This window comes from Anas platyrhynchos, chromosome 15, assembly GCF_047663525.1.
Source record: "Anas platyrhynchos isolate ZD024472 breed Pekin duck chromosome 15, IASCAAS_PekinDuck_T2T, whole genome shotgun sequence".
NCBI lineage: Eukaryota > Metazoa > Chordata > Aves > Anseriformes > Anatidae > Anas > Anas platyrhynchos.
The window spans coordinates 16994693-17013313 of record NC_092601.1 but is presented as its reverse complement, the minus strand read 5'-3'; the positions used below and the strand labels follow the sequence as shown (position 1 = coordinate 17013313).

Sequence of the window (18621 nt, the reverse complement as noted above, 5' to 3'; positions counted from 1 at the left end):
GGTCACGTGACCCGCCCTGTGGGCCGCACCATTTTTCGGGGGTAGGAGAGGGGGAGCGGGGCCCCCTCCGGCTGTGGGTTCGCAGTCTCCTCGACCTGTCCCGGCTCCTGGAGGTCTATCACTGATGTCTTCTCTTCACCGTGTGATAACAGCGCGAGGCTCAGCGAGTAAAAAGAAGGAGACGTGTTTTGGAGTTTCAAGCCCCCCCCCGCACCCTCTGAGGTAATGGTTCCGCCCAGCCCTGTGCAGAGGGCGGCTGCGGGCCGAAGGCGTCGCCTGAACCATGACGGCGGGGCGCGGGGGGGGACGCGGCGGCGTCGCTTGTCACCAGCGGGGCTGCGGCGTGAGGACACCGCCTGGGCGCCGTCTCAGCACCACCGTTCTCTCCGTTCTTCCTCCTTCTCCTGCTGGGCGGCGAGCGAGCAGCCGAGAAGTGACCTCCAACTATAACCTCACCCCCCCCGGCGGTGGGTGCGGATGGTACAGCCCGGCGGGGCCGCGGCTGTCAGCTGCCCGCAGCCACGGGACGCGCCGGGGGGGCCGCGGCCGCGGTGAGCGGGGCCTGGGGGGGGGGACCGGGAAGGGGTCGGAACGGGGCCGGGGCCGCTGAGGGGGGACCGGGGCCGAGCCCTGAGGCGTGAGGGAGTTGGGGGGCTGCAGCCCGAGGGGCCTCGGCACCGTCGCGGTGTGGGGAGGGCGGGTGGGCCTGGCACTGGCCTCCCCCTGAGGCGCCTGGGGCCTCCCCTGAGGTACCTGGGGTCCCCCCTGAGGCGCCCGGGGCCCCCCCTGAGGTACCCGGGGTCCCCCCTGAGGCGCCCAGGCGAGGCGAGGCCGCTTCGCTCTCCCCCCATCAAAGCCTGAGGTATCAGAGCCCCCCCATGTAGGGTTGGGCCTCTCCCTTTGGCTGAGCCGCCCCTCAGGGGGATGCACAGCAGGGTTTCGCCCAGCTGAGGAGGGTTCGAGGCTTGTTCTCCGTGCTGATGTCGTCTGTTTTCTCCTTTATCCGCAGGAGGCCTTGACGGACGCGCCGCGCTCTCACTATGAATGCTATCGTCGCCCTCTGCCACTTCTGCGAGCTCCACGGGCCCCGCACCCTCTTCTGCACCGAGGTCCTGCACTCGCCGCTTCCCCAAGGCGCCAGCAGCGGGGACATCGCTGGGCAGAATGAGCAGGCGGAAGAGGAGGAGGGCGGCATCCAGATGAGCAGCAGGATCCGCTCGCACAGCCCGGCTGAAGGTGCCAGTGCTGACTCCAGCAGCCCAGGGCCGAAGAAGTCAGACATGTGTGAGGCAAGTGCGAATAGCTGCACATGGACATCAGTGGCCTTTTACTTTACTAAATCTATTACTTTTCTAAAAGCTCTTGGATTCTCTAATGCAAATTGTGTCGCTATTTGTGTTTTGTGTGGTTTTTTTTTAAGCAGGAAAAAAGTGAACTGCACTTGTATTTGAATATGACTGACAGTACCAAAAAACGTCTAAGTCCTTACACAGTACAGCTACCCGTGACAGGATGTTAAAGGGACTGTGTTTGAGGCTATTGACCTTTACAAGATTGTCTTCTGAGGTCTCTTTTAAGCCCTCTATGCATTTTAGTCTTGTGACGCTGAGAAATGCTTCCCTCATCCTCTGAGAGTCACTGCTTCATTAGCTCAGGTCTTACTATTGATTAACGTTAGTCTGTAACTCTTGAATGAGAAAAAAATTGTCAAAGCAATTAAAATGGTGGAGAAAATGTATGTTCTCAGTTGTTGATGTGCCTGGCTTCCGTGTAAGTTACGGCCAGTAGTATTGTTAGGCCAGCCAGGGATGGGAAAATGAAGAGGTGATCGAACACCTTAGACAACTGCACGTTCATTCACGTTGAATTTGCTTTTCTATCTTTAGGGTTGCCGCTCTCTTGCGGGAGGACATCCTGGGTTCGTCAGCCACGACAAGGAAACTTCGATCAAGTACGTCAGTCACCAGCACCCAAATCACCCCCAGCTCTTCAGCATTGTGCGCCAGGCCTGTGTCCGCAGTCTGAGCTGTGAGGTAACTGCCTCGGAGTACGGGAAGAAAGCCTGTTTAGGGCCTTATATATTGTTTCAAATCCAAAATACTGCTTTTCTGATCTTAGCTGGTCTGTGTAGCCTGTGAGAAGGATGGAATGGGGGTGGAAAGAAAGACCCAGAAGTCTTTCTTACTGATAAACTGCTCGTGTGAGAATGTTTTAATCTGTTGCTTTTTTATCAAGAAATTGCTGGTCTTTGTAGACCACTAACATTCAGCATCTCATAGAAGTGAAGAGCCGTATAGATTAACAATGTTTGTATGCCAGGATCAGCAATTTCTTGTGGATTCTCAACAGTATTGTAGTTGAATAGATCAGAGTTTGTAAAATAAAGTTAAATTGAAGTTTATGTAGTATTTGTAGGATGTCTCTAGAGGACTGTTTGACCACAGATTTTGGATAGCAGCCTAGAAAAGGCTTGTTTTATTCGTCATATTTGTTTTAAAGAGCAGGAAGATTTTATTCAAACAGTTCGTTACTGTTTCAGCTGCGTGATGAGCTGAGCTACTTTGGTGTATGTCCTTCAAATTCAGGTCTGCCCAGGACGTGAAGGCCCTATATTTTTTGGAGACGAACAGCATGGTTTTGTGTTCAGCCACACCTTCTTTATCAAAGACAGCCTGGCTCGAGGCTTCCAGCGCTGGTACAGCATCATCACTATCATGATGGACCGGATTTACCTCATCAACTCATGGCCTTTCTTGTTGGGAAAAATCAGAGGCATCATCGATGAGCTTCAGGGCAAAGCACTTAAGGTGGGTCAGCGCAGAGGATCTGTTTGGCTCAATGTTAATCAAAAATTATGATAGCTGTTTTGTATTTCAATCCGAAAGCTGATCTAGCTCACTGCAGCTGGAGTCTTTAAGGTTGACGCAAGGGACAAGAGGTTAGTGCGTATTGCGTGGGCAGGAGGGAGGGAACAGGCTGCCTCTGGCCTTTTAAGACAAACTTGATGTTTTTCACAGACCTAACTGCTAGACAATAGCTCTGTTAGCAGTGTAACCAAAGCTGTGAAGGCCAGTGTTTGGGGAGCAGATACGCTGCTTAATAATTTTTCTTAATCTGGAATAAGATGTCCCTTCTGTTTCTTTTTCTATATTTTACAGTGTATATTGGATGACTGTGTGCGATACAGCATTTTCATTTGTTGGTGTTTCTTGATGTGTTCTTGTTTTTTTAATCTGTGTAAGTATTTTATCTTTTTCAGTGTCTTACACTGCCCTTCTTCTGTGTTCTAGGTGTTTGAAGCGGAGCAGTATGGGTGCCCTCAGCGTGCCCAGAGGATGAACACAGCCTTCACTCCCTTCCTGCACCAGCGGAACGGCAACGCAGCCCGCTCCTTAACATCACTGACCAACGATGAAAACCTCTGGGCATGTTTGCATACTTCCTTTGCTTGGTAATGCCACTTGTGTTTCTAGCTTCTAGAAATCCTTCGTGAAAAGGGTGCTGCAATATTCTGAAAGGGTGGAAATGTGTTTTGAGTGTTGGGGTGGTTTATCTTGATGTAGTAAGTTGGACTTAGCTCCTTCTAAATCAGAAACTACTTAGCAAAGCACAGAAAGGCAGCAGTCTGATGATGTATTTAGGATTAAAAAAAAATCTGCTGATGGAAACAATAATGTATAAAAACAAGTAAGGAAAAATGCAAGAAAAGCTGCTTCTGGCCCTAGTGTGGTGGATGTGGGATTCGCATTTGAAGTAGAGCAGCTGTTCACCTGGAGGTGCCTGTGTGTTGTGATAGGCAGCGGGAGAGATGCAGCCATGTGGCACAGTAACTTGGCTGTGGAAGTCCACGGCATGTTTGTCCAGTGCCTGATTTGCTCATCAGGCTTCCCTGGAAAGCTGCCACAGAGAGGGTTGCAACACTGGCATGTGACTCGGATGGGGATGAACACATTGCACGAGGTAATTGCAACATGGCAGGCCCTTCGGTGGCTGAATGGCAGTAACTGTGAGATGCACTGATAGCTGAGGCACAGAGGAAAGCATAGATGTGTTGATTGGAAATGCACATTGGTTAGTGGTTGGATGTTTTGCTGAGTTCACTGCAACAGGTTTCTTTCCAGATTTTTGCACCTAGCAAGCTTAACAAATGCTGCTTCCACTTGTTTTTTTCGATGTCCCCAGGCTTTTGAAAGCTTGTGGCAGCCGACTTACAGAGAAGCTTCTGGAGGGAGCACCAACAGAAGACACCCTCGTTCAGATGGAAAAACTTGCAGGTGAGATCTAAGTTTTCAGAGATGGAAGACCCTCTGGGAATGCTTAGGCTGGTAAAACACCAAGTTCTTTGGTCATTATTGTAAGTGCAACCATCTGTCTTGGACTGTAGTTTGCATAGGCACTTTAGAGGCAGTTTCTTTTCCTAGATAGCAGCAATATTTATAACAAATCTGCCCTTTTTTTGCTAGACCTCAAAGAAGAGTCAGAAGGTTGGGATGGTTCTGAGGAAGAAGAGAAGCCTTCTTCCCAGCCAGATGCTGTAGAAGGACAGGAGATATCTAAATGCTCTCCTGAAACCTCTCTGATGCCAGATTGCAGCAGCTGGAATGTAGCTCACAGAAGGTTGTCTGTGTTCCGCTCTCTCAGGCACATGAGGCAGGTAAGAGAGGAACACGGGTCTTCAAAGCCAGGTATTATTTGCTTACAACAAAAGTGCTTCAGGGCAAAAATAAAATTACAAACAAACCAAATGATTCTGTGCAGATGTAGCTTATCTCCAGTGCTTCCAGTTACCTGGCTGAGGGTGAAGGCACAGTGCATTAGACCCACAGTCTCTTTCATGGTAGCTTGCTTTCCTGGACACTCCTGACAAATAGCTCCTGTGTTTCTGATCTTATGCTCCTTTATCTTTTTAGCTTCCTTTTGTTCTCCTTTCTCTTAATTTGGAATGCTTGAAGTTATGAAACTACAGCACTGTATTGCAAGTGTGTGCCTTTGGAGGCTTGTCTAAGAATAAAGTTTAATATTTCATGACTGAATCACTGCTGTGAACATAACCCAGATCAGAGAAATGCCTGGAAGTTATCATCACCTAATAGAAGTCGTTCAGTCCCATTCCAAGCAGGCCTGTGTCCATCTTGCCAAAGCCACTAACTCAGCCAACTTCCAGGCTGATTCATGTAATCTTGCCAGAGAACTGAAGGATTTGGAAGAACCTAGGAATACAACTCTTCTCTTGCTGTGCTTAATGCTAAATTGGATCGCTGGTTAGGCACGGTGGTGAGGTGATGCTTTGCTGCTGTTTGTTTTTGAAACCACAGGTGGAGGTGAAAACTATTTTGCGTGATAGTGTGGCACCTTTAGCACCTGTCAAAGAAATATGTGGTGCTGTGCTTCTGAATGACTGTCTGTGCACACAACTTGCTAAATTATTATGTTAATTTCTGCTCTTTGGTTCTAGACATTTTCTTATGTGGCAGTCATGTTTTTAACAGGGCGGACTGGACATTTCACTGATGTTCCTAATGAATGCTATATGGTTTCATTTCAGGTTCTTGGGGCATCAGCATTCCGCATGCTGGCTTGGCATGTTCTGATGGGGAACCAGGTCATCTGGAAAGCTCGAGACATGGATCTTGTCCAGTCTGCTTTTGACGTGCTAAGGGTTAGAAACTGTTTTTCCTTTGTTTCCTGGCTGCTTGTTTTTCCATATATGTTCTAGTAGTCCGGCCTTCCTAATGACCTATCTCTAACATGTAATCTTGTGGAGAATGTGTTCTAAATTATGTGGCTGGCGGGGAATCCAACCTTCGGATGTTTTGGTTGTCCACAGATAGCAACTGCATAGTTTTTTAAGCTGAGTAAGATGCTTCTGCTCCCCCAAATAAGCAGAATCTGCATCAGCAGTTCTTCAAGTCCTGGCTGATCGTGAAAATCGTGGAGAAAAGTGTGCTTTACTGGTTTAGCTCCAATGTTTCTCTCAACACGTTTCCTTCCTTCTCTAGACTATGCTGCCTGTTGGTTGTGTGCGGATCATCCCCTACAGTGACCAGTATGAAGAGGCATATCGATGTAACTTCTTAGGGCTTAGTCCACATGTCCAAATCCCATCCCACATATTATCATCTGGTAAGAACCTGTAGCAGAACCCTCTCTTTAACCTAAAAAAGCAAACTACCAAGGCATTGTGTTTTTTATAAGGTATTAGCAGATGGTCTAAAAATGCTGCATGAACTAAAACCTGTAGCACTTCCTTTCTTTTCCCTATATGCTTGCATGGTCAGTAGTTGAAAGGTGTGACACCTATGAGCATTCATTGTACCAAAGCTGAAAGTCCTGCTTCCTACTGATTACAGCAAAGGCTCTTGCTGGACCAAGTGTTGTAAGCTACCAGAGCTGTGTTTTCCAGGAGCAGAGTTTGTAGCTGTGTTTTAGAATCAGAGCTATTACAGTTAGTGTTCTTTTGGGCTTTTCTTGCTCCAGAGTTTGCAGTCCTTGTGGAAGTTCGCTCTGCTACCCGGTCCAGTCTCTACCCAACTCTGTTTGATGATGAGCAGTCCCTCAACAAGTACGAGTTTGTTGTCACCAGCGGTAGCCCTGTCGCAGCAGATCGAGGTGAGTGCTTTGAAAGCAGAAGAAACTCATATCCCTGAGATTAAAATGAGCATCCTGATGTTTAACTGCATTTTTTTGCCATTCATGTACTGTCTGAGTAGAAAGCTGGGTCACTGTACAACTGGGGTTGAGAATTTACTGCTACTACTACCACAGTCTGCTTAATTAAAAAGGGTTTGCTTTACCCAATCAGTGTTTTTGTTTTGCTTGTTAATTTTCAGAAGTGAAAAACTAATTCTGTGACATGGGCACAGTAGCAATTGTAGGGAAACTCTTCTGTAACCCATGATGAGCACTTTCTATCCTGAAGTACCTGTCTGTGGTTTGTTTTTTTGGTATTGTTTTTTTTTTTTTTTTTTTTTTCAGTCAGTTCAGCTTAATCTGCTAAACACATAAAGACCGTGGCATTACTCATCATCTCCCATATTCTGCTTGATAGATCAGTAGGACTGGTACAGAAATGGCAGACCTTTTCTTGCTTTCTTTGTTCAAGAACTTAAACACTTGCATCTAGATGTGATTCCAGTCGGGTCCATCAATCTTTATTTAATGAGAAGTCTTAATTTAGATACATTGGCCTGTATCTTTGACAGATAGCTAACCCTTTCTGCATTGTCTGCTGAAGATACAGGTGCAAAGCAAAACAAAGGTTCACTCCCTCTAGATTTCTTTCTGTGCTCCAGCAGCTGTGTATCCTAGCAAGTATTCAGGCCTAGGTCGTAGGATAAATGGACTTGTCCCTGCTATTACCAGTGAAGGTCTCAGTGGGTAACCTGTAGATGTGAGTCCTGTTTCTTACCCTGTTTCCCTCCTTTCTGATTTTGTAGTTGGCCCTACAATCTTGAACAAGATTGAAGCTGCTCTGACCAACCAGAACCTTTCTGTAGATGTTGTGGATCAGTGCCTTGTTTGCCTGAAGGAGGAGTGGATGAAGTAAGTACAACTCTGCTTTCAGAGAAACAGCTTTGGTGTCAATCCTAGAATGGTTACACCAGAGTATTGACAAACTTTTAGTCAGGTAACCTTGACCTTAGTCTTGAGAGCAGTCAACTTTACTGCTGGGAGCTGACAAGATTGGAATTATTCTACTCTGATCCTCTCTTTCTGGCTTTCAGCAGTTCTTCACCTTTATGCTTCAGTTCGTGCATCTGGAGATTACCTACGTGACAATACTTGTCTGCCTTATATACATTGTGAGGATTAAGTATGCAAATATATATAAGCCTGTCAATGCACACTATATTCCAGTGCAGATAACATGCCAAACAGATATCATGGTTGCACCCTCAGGCACCACATTTCAGAGATGCAAGCAGCTATAAAGGAAGACCAAACAGTCGTGAAATAATTCACAAAACATTCAGGTTTTGTAAATTTATCTGAAGGCCAGATGGGCACTATGTGTGCCTCGCAGGGAGATTCCCAGTTGTCACAGTTAATCATTTCACTTTTCACATGAATGCAAAATCAAACCAGAGTTAGGTGTGTTACTTCTGAAACAAGTAATCTCCTTAACTAATCTCCCCTTTTCCTGTACTTGTCTTCTCCCCCGTTTCTTCATTTAAAGCTTGAGAATAATTTCTTTGGAATATTGTTTGAGGTTTTTATAAACAAGTAGTTGTAGTAGGTGCTGAGAGAAGCTACAGTTGGTTGTTTCCTGCTTGATGCATGCAAGTCTATTGTAATAGTGACAGGAGTTTGTTTTTGTTTCCTGCAGTAAAGTGAAGGTCCTCTTTAAATTCACTAAAGTGGACAGCAGACCCAAGGAAGACACACAAAAACTGTTGAGCATTCTGGGAGCTGCAGAGGAGGACAATGTCAAGCTTCTGAAGTTCTGGATGACTGGCCTGAGCAAGACTTACAAGTCTCACCTGATGTCAACAGTTCGCAGCCCAACGTCCTCAGAGTCCCGGAACTAAAGGGTGCCCAACCTCACTTGCTGCCTTCAGATAACTGCAGGGAACCCCAAGTTACCTCTGCTGAGCCTGCAGCATGTGTGTTAGGTGGATAGTGAAATTTCATCACTATTCTTGTGGTCCTAAAACTAACTTGAAGAGTGACTTGAGTCTTTTCTAATTGCTGTGAGACTGGACTAATAAGTGCTAATAAATATTGCTGCTGTCTGTCCTGAAACTCAACTCTAAATCTAGACCTGCACACTCAAGACTAAAATACAGCAACTTTCAAAGAATCAGCGGGAATTATTTGAAATCCTGTGCTGTCATCCTAAAGTATTATGGTGCTTAATCAATTTTAGATTTCATTGGCAAGACTCAGATACCTGTGGCAGCATCCAGAACTCCTGGGAACGGATGTAGCTTATCTCTCCGAATCTCACTTAAGTCTCCTAAATGTCTGAGAGAAAAGAACCAAAAATAAGTGACATGTCACAGGGTATGGATCACGTGTAAATTATTTAAAACCACTTCACGTTCAGATTTACAAAGAGACTATTTTCTGCTGTAGCGTTAAGTCAGGAGTATCCTGTTGGAGTCACGTCACTCCGCTTTAATTTATTTATATCTTAACTTGAGACATTTTCAGCATTTGCTTTGGGAATCGTGTCTGGGAGGGAGAACTGTAATACAAGAAGTCTCAAAATGCAGTCTGCTTGCCTCTCTAGAGGGTGAAATACTTGCCTTGTTTTGCCTGTGTTGCAAAACTTCCAAGTAATGAAGTTAACCTCTCCAGGGTAAGGTCTCTGGTGTTCTGTCCTCAGATATAGTTTTCTAGCTTCCTAATTAAGCCGAAAAGATCCAACCTGTAGGTGCTCCATTCTTATATAATTCTATAGTAGCTATTTTGAATGCTTAATAGTTCAAGACAACATTGGTGCATTTTTTAATTAACTAAATGGACATTCTTTAATTGTATTGTAAGGAATTACTGTTTCTGTTGTGAAGTCATGTTTTTTTTCCTCAATCATTGTTGGGAAAACTTGACATTACTATAAATGTTTTTAACAAGCTAGAAGCAGCTTTTACCCAGGTGACCTACTACACTCATTCAAACAAGAATCAAGCTCAGAGGGGGGTGTTTGAACTTGTCACGAGTTCTGTTCTTATGTATAAAATATGCAGGTTGCTTTTGTCTGTAACATCTGTAAAATGGAGACAAGCATTAAATCTCAGTAAGAGCTATTTTTGTAAAATGGACAAAGCCTAATTTTGTGTTGATTTGTGTGTGTGTATTGGGGTGGGAGAAGCAGCATCCAGAAGATGAACAATTCATCCACAAGATCGTTCCTGCATCTCTTAGCCCGAATCTAATGTACAGCACTTTTAACAGGTCTTTTCCTCTTAACTTTGTAGGCATTTGTGTGTTTTGTTTGTTTTTTTTAAATATATTTTGAGCAAGACATACTGATACATTGATTAAAAATGCTTGACTGGACATAACCACGGGATGCTCAAACAGCAAACCTACTTGGAAGAAAGGTGTTTAATTTCAAGGTTCACAACAAAGCTTGCATTTCTCAACCCGCAATAAGGAAACAAGGGAAAAGAGGTGCTCCGGTTCTATCCACAGGGAAGGAAGCTCTGAATTATACATCTTGCTGCTTATGTGCTGGATCTAGTCCTTGAGGGAAAAATAAAGATGAAAAATTCACAAATAAGGAAATAAAACTGACAGAAGTAATTACAAAAGATTGGGATTTCAAGTGCTAGGTTGGTGCTTGTTCTTGAGGCTACCTTACATGTGATCCAGTATTTTTTATTTTTCCAAGTTAAAACTATGCAGCTACAAATCAGAGTTACATACTGTAACAGGTGAGACATTATTTGGCATTTAGGCCTTCCTGGCTGCCGAACTGCTTCTGTTCCTTAAAAAATAGCTTGTTCTAGCGAACGTGCATTAATACCTGATTGAAGTTCCTAAACAGAAGCGTGGCTGTTTCTGAAACGGCAAAAGGGTGATAATAAGGTCAAGCTTGAGGTTTTATGCTTTACATCCAGGGCAGTACAATGCGAGTGGTAGGTGACGTCCATCATTCTGCTGCTGTGAAACGGGGCAGTATCACAGACACAACCACAGCCTCTCTGAGTAATGTACTGTGTGTGAGCCGGGGTCTGGAACCCACTGACTTCACACTCATAAAAACACTCATAAAATATCCCCAGGAAGGAAGGGGGCAGTCTGTGGAGCCTGTGAACCCCAGGCTCCTGCTTTGCATAGGAGCAGAGGTGCGTGCCTGCCATGACAGATCTGCACGGGGATTACCCAGCTGAGTGCCTGGGCAAGTTCCTGCAGCTCACGGCTTAGGCCACGGGCACTCATCTCTCTGTCAGTGGGAACTGGAACGTGCACAGCGCTCTTTGTGAACTTAATTAGTGGAGAAGGCCACCTCTCAGCACCCTCCTCCCCTTCGAGCACCACCCCCTGAAGGCAAACCCTCAGAAGCAGGACCTCTCCTGGTCCTAACACACTTCCCTTGCCCAGAAACAATGAAATGACAAAGGCCTCGCTGACACCCAAAGCTTTTTTGTGCTGTTTGTGCTTTGATTCCCCTCAACCACCTCACAGCAGCCTAAGGGGGGAAAAAATATTGGTGCAGGCAGCTGGAGCTTGGGTTGGGCCTCAGCTGTGTGGCCTGAGGGGGAGCTTAGTTTCAAGGACACCAGACAAGGACACCAGGCTGCTTGGGGCTGCTTCTGGGGGCGTCCAGCAGGGCCCACACCACCCCCAGAGCTGAGCAAGCACCGAGGGAGCGATGTGGGCGGCGGGGACACGGCGGCCAGGCCTGGTGCTGGCGGCCCTGGCGGCACTGGGCCTGGCCCTGGAGGTGCTGGTGGCCCGGAGGCGGCGGCCGGTGCGCGAGGTGCTCTTCTTCCCCTCCAAACCCAGCTGCACCGAGGCGCTGCTGGCTGAGGCGGAGAGCCCCGACAACACGCCGGTCCCCTGTCCCTGCCCGCTGCCTCGCGGCGACTGCGCCTTCAGCCGCCTGCTGCGGCACCTCCTGTCCGCCCGCCGCTCCCTCGAGCTCTGCCTTTTCGCCTTCTCCAGCCCTCAGCTCGGCCGGGCCGTCCGCCTCCTGCACCGCCGCGGCGTGAGGGTGCGCGTGGTGACGGACGCGCAGTACATGGCGCTGAAGGGCTCACAGATCGGCCTCCTCCGGCACGCCGGTGAGGCGCGGGGCATCGAGGCCTCGCACGGCCCCGCCGTGTGCTCGGAGCCGCCCTGGCGGCCCTGCTGAGGGAGCTTTGGTGGCCGTCAGCCGTTCCCCGTTGTGTTTTTGTAGGGATCCAGGTGCGGCACGACCAGGAGAGCGGCTTCATGCACCACAAGTTCGCCATCGTGGACAGGAAGATGGTCATCACGGGCTCCCTCAACTGGACCACGGAGGCGATCCAGAACAACCGGGAGAACATCCTGATCATGGAGGACGCCGAGTACGTGCAGCCTTTCCTGGAGGAGTTCGAAAGGATTTGGGAATTCTACGATCCCCTCAAGTACATGTTTTTTTCCAAAGAAAATAAATGATTGAGCCGCTTCCCTGGGCTGGAGGAGTATTGAGCAGATGGCATTCAGGGGGTTATTGTGGCTAGGCATTGTATTCCCCATCTGGTTGTAATTTAGTTAGGCTCCTCCAGAAGTGAAGTGCTCTCTACCCTAAAGTGCCACAGGTCCCTCGTGTGCTACGTTAGCAGGAGTGACCCAGCTGATGGTGAGTTGTTCTGTGAGGAGAGCTGCAGCCGGGCTCAGTCCACGGAGCTTAAAGCTTCAGACAGGCTCCGTGCTGTGCCCTGGGGCAGGTGAGATGGCATTTGTACCATACTGGGGACCTGAGCAGTGAGATGGGTGTTTTTCAACTCGTCACACCGCAGGATGGAGTTTTACCAGCTTTACCCCAACATCTCCCCTGTGTTGGTAACTGGAGGAAGGGTCCAGAGGGCTGTAGCAAAGCTGGGGCTTGTACAGAGAGAGTGAGCACCTCGGTTGCATTTCTTTCGTTGACATTAATTGTTGAAAGTTTGTGAAAGGGAATCTGGGAAATAGTTTTGCCTGTGTATGTGTTTGCTCTGGTTTAAGATTAAGTAGAGTGTAAATGTGTGAGAGCAGATCCCAAGGTCAGCTCATCTTCCAGCAAGCAAGGAGCCTCCGGCACAAACGGAGAGAAACTGCTCTGCGGGAGCAGCCAGTCCTGTCCTAAAAGCAAACACAGCTGCAGGTGGGTCACCGGCTTCAGAGAGGAGAGGCGGAGGGAAGCCCTGTCCATGCAGGTGGCAGGACACGGTGTCCTGCTCTGGCTCGGTGACCGTGGCCACTGGTGTTGGCAGCAGCAGGGCAGAGGATGAGGAGGGAGCAGCGAGAGGAAGGCAAGGTGAGCCCTGGGGACAGCAGGGCCAGGTTAGAGTGCTGCTGAGACCACCGCGGGCCTGCCCAGCAGCCATCCACAGCAGGATGATGGTGATTTTCTTCTTTTTTCGTTAACTTTTCTATTTTATCTCTAGCGCATAAAACGAAGAGCTTATTTGCAGTCAGCAGAACTTGCACCTTTATGTAGTCTTCGGTTCCCGTTGCATTTAGAGTTTTGCTGTCACTGTCCTGGAGATGAACCAAGGGCAGGTTGGGGAGGATGCTCTGAGCCCTTGCCAGCAGAGGGAGCAGAAAATCAGCTGTCTGCTGGGGATGAGGCGGCCTAATTGGAGAGATAATTTCTAGAGAGAGGGTTTGTCTTTTGTTAGACCATTGAAAGTGGTGGGAATAAAACGTCTGTGTTTGACCATCCAAATCTGAAACATCTGTGTTTTAATCTGACTGTATTAGCTGGTCTAGTAAGAGGTTAAACTGCTCCCTGCAAATCCTGCCAGTCTAAACGTACTGTCCCAGCTTGAGGCTGAACAATCTCCCTCCCTAGAATTTAAGGGGAAACAAAGGTGGGTGGAAACTTGGGATAAATTTCCAAACTCTGGGTATTCAACTGTCTGTGTAAGAACTACTTTATACGGAATATAAAGTGATTTGAAATCTCTCAAAATGAAAAAGGGTCTTAACCTTCTATAAACAGTACAGCTGGGACTGGCGGGGCTAAATACGCCATTCTCTCACACAAGGTCAACATCATTTTGATATTTTTTTTTGTACTCCAGTTCTTGTGGGTTGGTTGATTTAAAGATTCAAATAATTGAAAATGCCAGAAGATCCTTATGTGTTATTTAGTGTATGTGGAATAACAGCTACAGATTGCAGATTTGCCCTGTTCTGTTTGAGAAAGTAGGCATGGTTCTGGGGAAAAATCCATGTGTGGCTATTATCTCCGGTGTAGCGGCTAGGAAGAAGCTGAAAAAGTTCATTCTGTAGTAAATCCAGTTAAACAGCGTTATATTTATGCTAGTTTAAACATTTTATTGTTATTCAAATGATACCTGTTGCATTTGGTTTGTGAAGTATGACTATAAAAGCGAAGTGTGCTCAAGCTCTGTCCTCTGCTTCTTTCTTTCTGTAGCAGTGTCCCTGCTGAAACAAACACCTCACGACACAGCATGCGAAGGGTGGTGCAAAAATAGTTTATTACGATATCGTTTATGTAAAGTTAGGTAGTTATATTTACAAAATTAAAATGATCAGCTACATCCATGGGAACCTAGCACGACACACGAGATTTTGTAAGGAATAAATACAGTGACAAAAAAAAAAGTGACGTTTCTATTACAGTGAAGTTACCAGGAGCAGTGGCTCTTAAAAAAAGCAATGAAATAAACTGGGGTGGAAGAGAGGAGAGAAGCAGAGGGGGACTCACGCACACTGAGAAGCAGGAGCCTCAAGCACACATCCACCCCCCTGTAGCAGAGGGGAATTAATCGCGTGCGATGTCTCGTTTCCTGGATGGATCTCATGCAAGAAATGCCCCTGGAGAGAGGCCCTTCGGACCTGCAGACGGACGGGGCTTCAGCACAGCCGTGCTTCCCTGCCTCCTGCTGTGACCATTGCTGGCCTTGAGCCGCGGAGTTTTCCAGCAGCGCTGTGGCTGCAGCATCCCCAACTGCACGGGGGCTTCTTGCAAGCGCCAGGGTCGCTGCTGCTCAGCCAAACGCAGGTTGGAGGCGGCGAGCTGGCTGCTGCGCCTGGAAAATGTACTGTGTGCTCAGCTCCTGCTTTTGGGGCCACAAACCCTTTTTGTCATTTCCAGGAGGAGGGCAGAGGACCCCGAGTGCAGGCGGTGGAGCGTGGTGTGTGCGTCCCCTCAGGCTGCTTTTTGGGGGCTGAAGGTGTGCTGGAGCACAGCTGAGGGCAGCCTTCACTTCTGATCAGGTCAGTGGAAGGACCGACCGCTAGTACTGACCGTGAACGGCCACTGCCACTTCTGTTACCACCCAAAGACTTGCAGCGTCCCCTTCTCTCTCCCTAAAAACTTTATCCCTCCGAATAAACGATCCCTTAAAATCTGGAGCCATCCAGAACACCAGGTCCCAGGAGGTGCGCGTGGGTCAAAGACCAAGCGCTCTTATCTCTCGCCTACCTTCCATCACCTTTAGTATTTACGACATACTTTGCTCTCTCTAGTTTAGAACAAAGCGTTAGTGTTCTCCTCACATCCTGCACACAATCAGCGTGCGAAGCAAGCAGGAAGAATGAGAAAATAATTGTTGGTAATTGCACTAATTATTCACCAGTTCATGGCCAGCTGGCTTAGCTCAGGTCGCTACCAACTTGACTGGCTTATCTGGTTCCTGCGAGCAGCTCCCACACCCTGGGTTCCTTTCAGTAGTCTCAAAGTGCAGCTGCAGTGGGGCCAGCCACCCCACCCTACCCCATTCTGCCCCTGCACTTCTGCATCCCTAGGTCAGAAAGGGTTTGTGCTCCGTGGGAACTCAATTTGACTTAAAATCACATTCGGCTTTAAGCATTTGGCTTAAAATTGCTGCAAGGTAGCGTGCGCTTCCAGCCCGTTGCAGGCTGTGTGTCTGCACAGGGGTACGTGGGGGTCTGTCCACCCCACGGCACCTCACCGAGCACCCAAAAACAGCACCAGTGCCTTAATGCACAGTCCTCAGGCTGCACCGCACGGCACTCACTGGTCCTCCAGCTGGCCGCTGGCACACGCACGGTGTTGGTGCCACCGTCAAATACAAGCTCACCGAGTGCTCCGAATGGAAAAAAGAAAAGTTTATAGCGCAGGAAGGTTACAGGTCTCAAACAGGCTGTACACAATCTTTGGACACGTATCGTCAAAACTAAAGGTACAGGTCAGCAGAAAACGTTGGAAAAGATATTTATAACAGTCCTCAAAAGCAAAGAGTCTCTCCGGGCAGGCAGGGTGGGGTGGGCACATCGCACCCAACACGCCTCTTCCAGCCCCCCCGGCGGGACGGCGGTGTTAGAACAAGAGTTAAAAACCAAAACCACGACGTAGTCACAAAAAGAGAACCCTCCACTAAGTTCTGAGTAATAAATATTTACATGGCGTGCCTGGAATACTATACAGGTTTTAAATTACTTCTGTTTAAAAGAGAATAACAAAGCTTTTTTTTTTTTAAAAAAAAAAAAAAAATCGAAAAGGTCGCAGAGGAAAGGCAAGCTACGCCGAGTGTGCGTGTGCTTAAGTGTTCACAACAACCTACGTCCTGCATCTGAACCACGAAAAAATGCAGCAGTCTGGTGGCAGTCCAGGCGAGCACAGGGCTGGTGCAAACGTGAGGCGGTGTTACAGGAGGGAGGGGACACCACGAACGCATTCCTGTCACCCTCTGTTACTGAAAGCAAACAGATTTTTTTATTTTTTCTGGTTTGCAAAGCCACACGCTAGTCTAGTTTCAAAGTAACGCCGTTTGCTTATTTTATAGGTGGGCAAAGGGAAGGTCACATAGAAAAAGACCGGTTTGGGGGAAGACGGTGCAAAGGGTGGGAATTTTTTTTGCAAAAAAAGGCAAAGAAAAAGGCCGGGTAGCCAGTTCCAAGCTGCCCAGCCCTGCAGCTTTGCTGCATTTTTCCTAGCCCTCACACTTGGTGCTATGAGCAGCGTTGTGCAGAAGGCAGCAGCAGCTTGCACGGCACGCGTGGCACTGCGGGCGCAAGCGGGGAGCGCGCCCACCGCTCCCTGTTCTCATTTACGTGGCCACTGATTTACTTCAGAGGATGGATGAAGCCTGGAGCAGGAAGAAATAGGCTAACTAAGGAACGTCACTACCAGCAAAACGATCTTTCTTGATTATCTTTTTTGTTTCTTTTCAGCAAAGCACTGCGCTCTGCAGAAATAACCCCATTTTTGGCTGTTGTTGGTGCCTCTGGTCCTCTCTTGTTAACGGGAAGGCAGGTAACGAACTGCCCCCTGCTTCGGGGAGATGCTTTGGTAGTTGCCACACAGCAAATAAAGACCGAAACCTGGAGCACAGCCTGCAGCATCCAGTCAGAAGCCCTGTCTATATGCATTCTTCCTCCTCCTCCCCTTCCTCTTCCTCTTCTCCGTGACCTCCAGAGCTCAGCTCCCGCCACAAGCACTTGTACACAGCGTTCCCATCCCCTGAAGTGCTGTCCCGGAGAGTGAAGTGGATCCCGAGGACACCACGAGGCCACTTCTCAGCCTCTGACCCTCGCAGCATTCTCCTTTATTTTGTATTTATTTAAACTCCCCAGTGGGAGACGGCTGCTCCCGAAATGTACAGCACCGAAGCCCACCACCAGTACGTTCATAAAAGAGCCCTTTGCTTAGGGATAGATATTTTAAAGCCACAAAATTAAGCGATAAAACTAATTGATTTGGCTTGTTAGGCATTGCTATAAGCACAAAAAGAGTCGTCGGAGGCTGGTGCCTCCCCTCCCTCCGTCACACGGCGCTCCCACTGCTGTCCTCCTGCCACCTGACACTGTTGGGTTACTCCAAATGTTTTTATGTGTGTATAAAAAGGAAGAACGCCTCTTAGCATCTCTACACAGAGCAATTCAGCTTGCACGGCCACCGCATCACATTCTGCCTTCCCGCAGCCCTCTGCCCAAGTGCTTGCACCTTGCAGCACCTTTTTGCCCCACTTTGCCTGTTTTTTTTCCAAATCGTATTAATGTGTTTCCACATGCTGAGCCAAAGTCCAGGAATGGTCCCCACTTGCCATCAGCTTCCCCACACTGACCACCATCCCTCCTGCCTGGCCACGCTCTGGGTCACATCGCCACATTTCCAAACCATTCTCTATGTCCAGAAATAGGGATCAAAGCAGCGAAGCAAGGAAATACTCTTCCTCAGCTCAATACCTAGCCCCAAGGCAGGATGCTAAGCTGCAGGAGAGGGTTTTTGGGTGTGATCAGGTGCACAGAAGAAAGTGACCCTCTTTGGGGAGTCTCAAGGTGCTCAGTGGCATGAACTGGTTTGGAAAGGGTCCATCCTGCGTCCTCCACACCACCGACAGGCAAATGCAGCTGGATAGCAAGGTCCATAACTCTTAGTCCTCATGGTTAAAATACTGAAGCCAGCAAAGATTTTCCTAGGGCACACAAGAACGGTCAGAGTCCACGTGGTGAAATGGAGCCCAGCAAGTTCTGCTCGGTTGGCTGAGAAGGACAAAGTCCCACCACACTTCTTGAGAGAAGAGGAGGAGGAGGAGGAGTGCGTCCTCCTGCATCCAGCAGAGCCTTGGAAAGGGACAGCAGTGACAGAGACGAGGCCGTGCACCATCCTTGCTCCTCGTCCCAGGAGATCGCAGGGCGTGAAAACAACCTGAGAGCAAAGCACAACCCGACCAAACCTGGGGCAGCCAGAGACGAAATCCAAAGGTTGTCTTCACTGAGAGTTGGACAAGTGACATTGGAAAGGAGCCGGAGAGGCACCTCGGCCAGGCAGCCATCTCCTGACACAGGCAGGAAGGCGTACGAGCTGTAGGCAGTGGGTAGTCGCTTTCCCACCAAGACACAGCCTAATTTCAGATGACCCTGGGCCACAGCACTGACATCTCTGCTGGTCCTGCAAGACAGGTGGCAGCGCCCCTGGTTTAGCTCGAAGAGTGCTCCTAACTGGTGGTGGCTGCCCCTTGAGGTGCCAGGCTCCCAGCTGCTGCGGGCACCGTGGGGTTGTGCTGGGGA

At 48.3% G+C, this 18621-nt stretch overlaps 2 protein-coding genes across 3 annotated transcripts; both read left to right on the top strand.

Annotated features, from left to right (window-relative positions):
- Window positions 1-412: 412 nt before the first annotated feature.
- FLCN (folliculin) lies at window positions 413-9774 on the top strand. 2 transcript variants are annotated; one of them, XM_038186796.2, is made up of 12 exons: window positions 413-551; window positions 1010-1289; window positions 1887-2033; window positions 2586-2807; window positions 3291-3451; window positions 4183-4274; window positions 4464-4654; window positions 5546-5659; window positions 6000-6123; window positions 6478-6609; window positions 7437-7542; window positions 8327-9774. In XM_038186796.2, exons 2-12 carry the CDS (start codon window positions 1041-1043, stop codon window positions 8526-8528), a joined length of 1740 nt encoding a protein of 579 aa, XP_038042724.2. In that variant the 5' UTR covers window positions 413-551; window positions 1010-1040; the 3' UTR covers window positions 8529-9774. The 2 variants fall into 2 exon arrangements, with proteins under 2 accessions (XP_038042724.2, XP_038042725.2); XM_038186797.2 differs by lacking the exon at window positions 413-551 and adding an exon at window positions 725-862.
- Window positions 9775-10972: 1198 nt separating this feature from the next.
- PLD6 (phospholipase D family member 6) lies at window positions 10973-16082 on the top strand. Its single transcript, XM_027468946.3, has 2 exons — window positions 10973-11732; window positions 11849-16082. The coding sequence occupies exons 1-2, from the start codon at window positions 11321-11323 to the stop codon at window positions 12088-12090; spliced, it is 654 nt and encodes a 217-aa protein (XP_027324747.1). The 5' UTR covers window positions 10973-11320; the 3' UTR covers window positions 12091-16082.
- The last annotated feature ends 2539 nt before the right edge of the window (window positions 16083-18621 follow it).

Excerpts from the sequence above, each read along its gene's own strand:
- FLCN (XM_038186796.2), top strand. The coding sequence starts at position 1,041 with ATGAATGCTATCGTCGCCCTCTGCCACTTCTGCGAGCTCCACGGGCCC. Across the intron at positions 4,275-4,463 it reads TCAGATGGAAAAACTTGCAG|ACCTCAAAGAAGAGTCAGAA; the intron begins GTGAGATCTAAG and ends TTTTTTTGCTAG. Across the intron at positions 4,655-5,545 it reads CTCTCAGGCACATGAGGCAG|GTTCTTGGGGCATCAGCATT; the intron begins GTAAGAGAGGAA and ends GTTTCATTTCAG.
- PLD6 (XM_027468946.3), top strand. The coding sequence starts at position 11,321 with ATGTGGGCGGCGGGGACACGGCGGCCAGGCCTGGTGCTGGCGGCCCTG. Across the intron at positions 11,733-11,848 it reads CGGCCTCCTCCGGCACGCCG|GGATCCAGGTGCGGCACGAC; the intron begins GTGAGGCGCGGG and ends GTGTTTTTGTAG.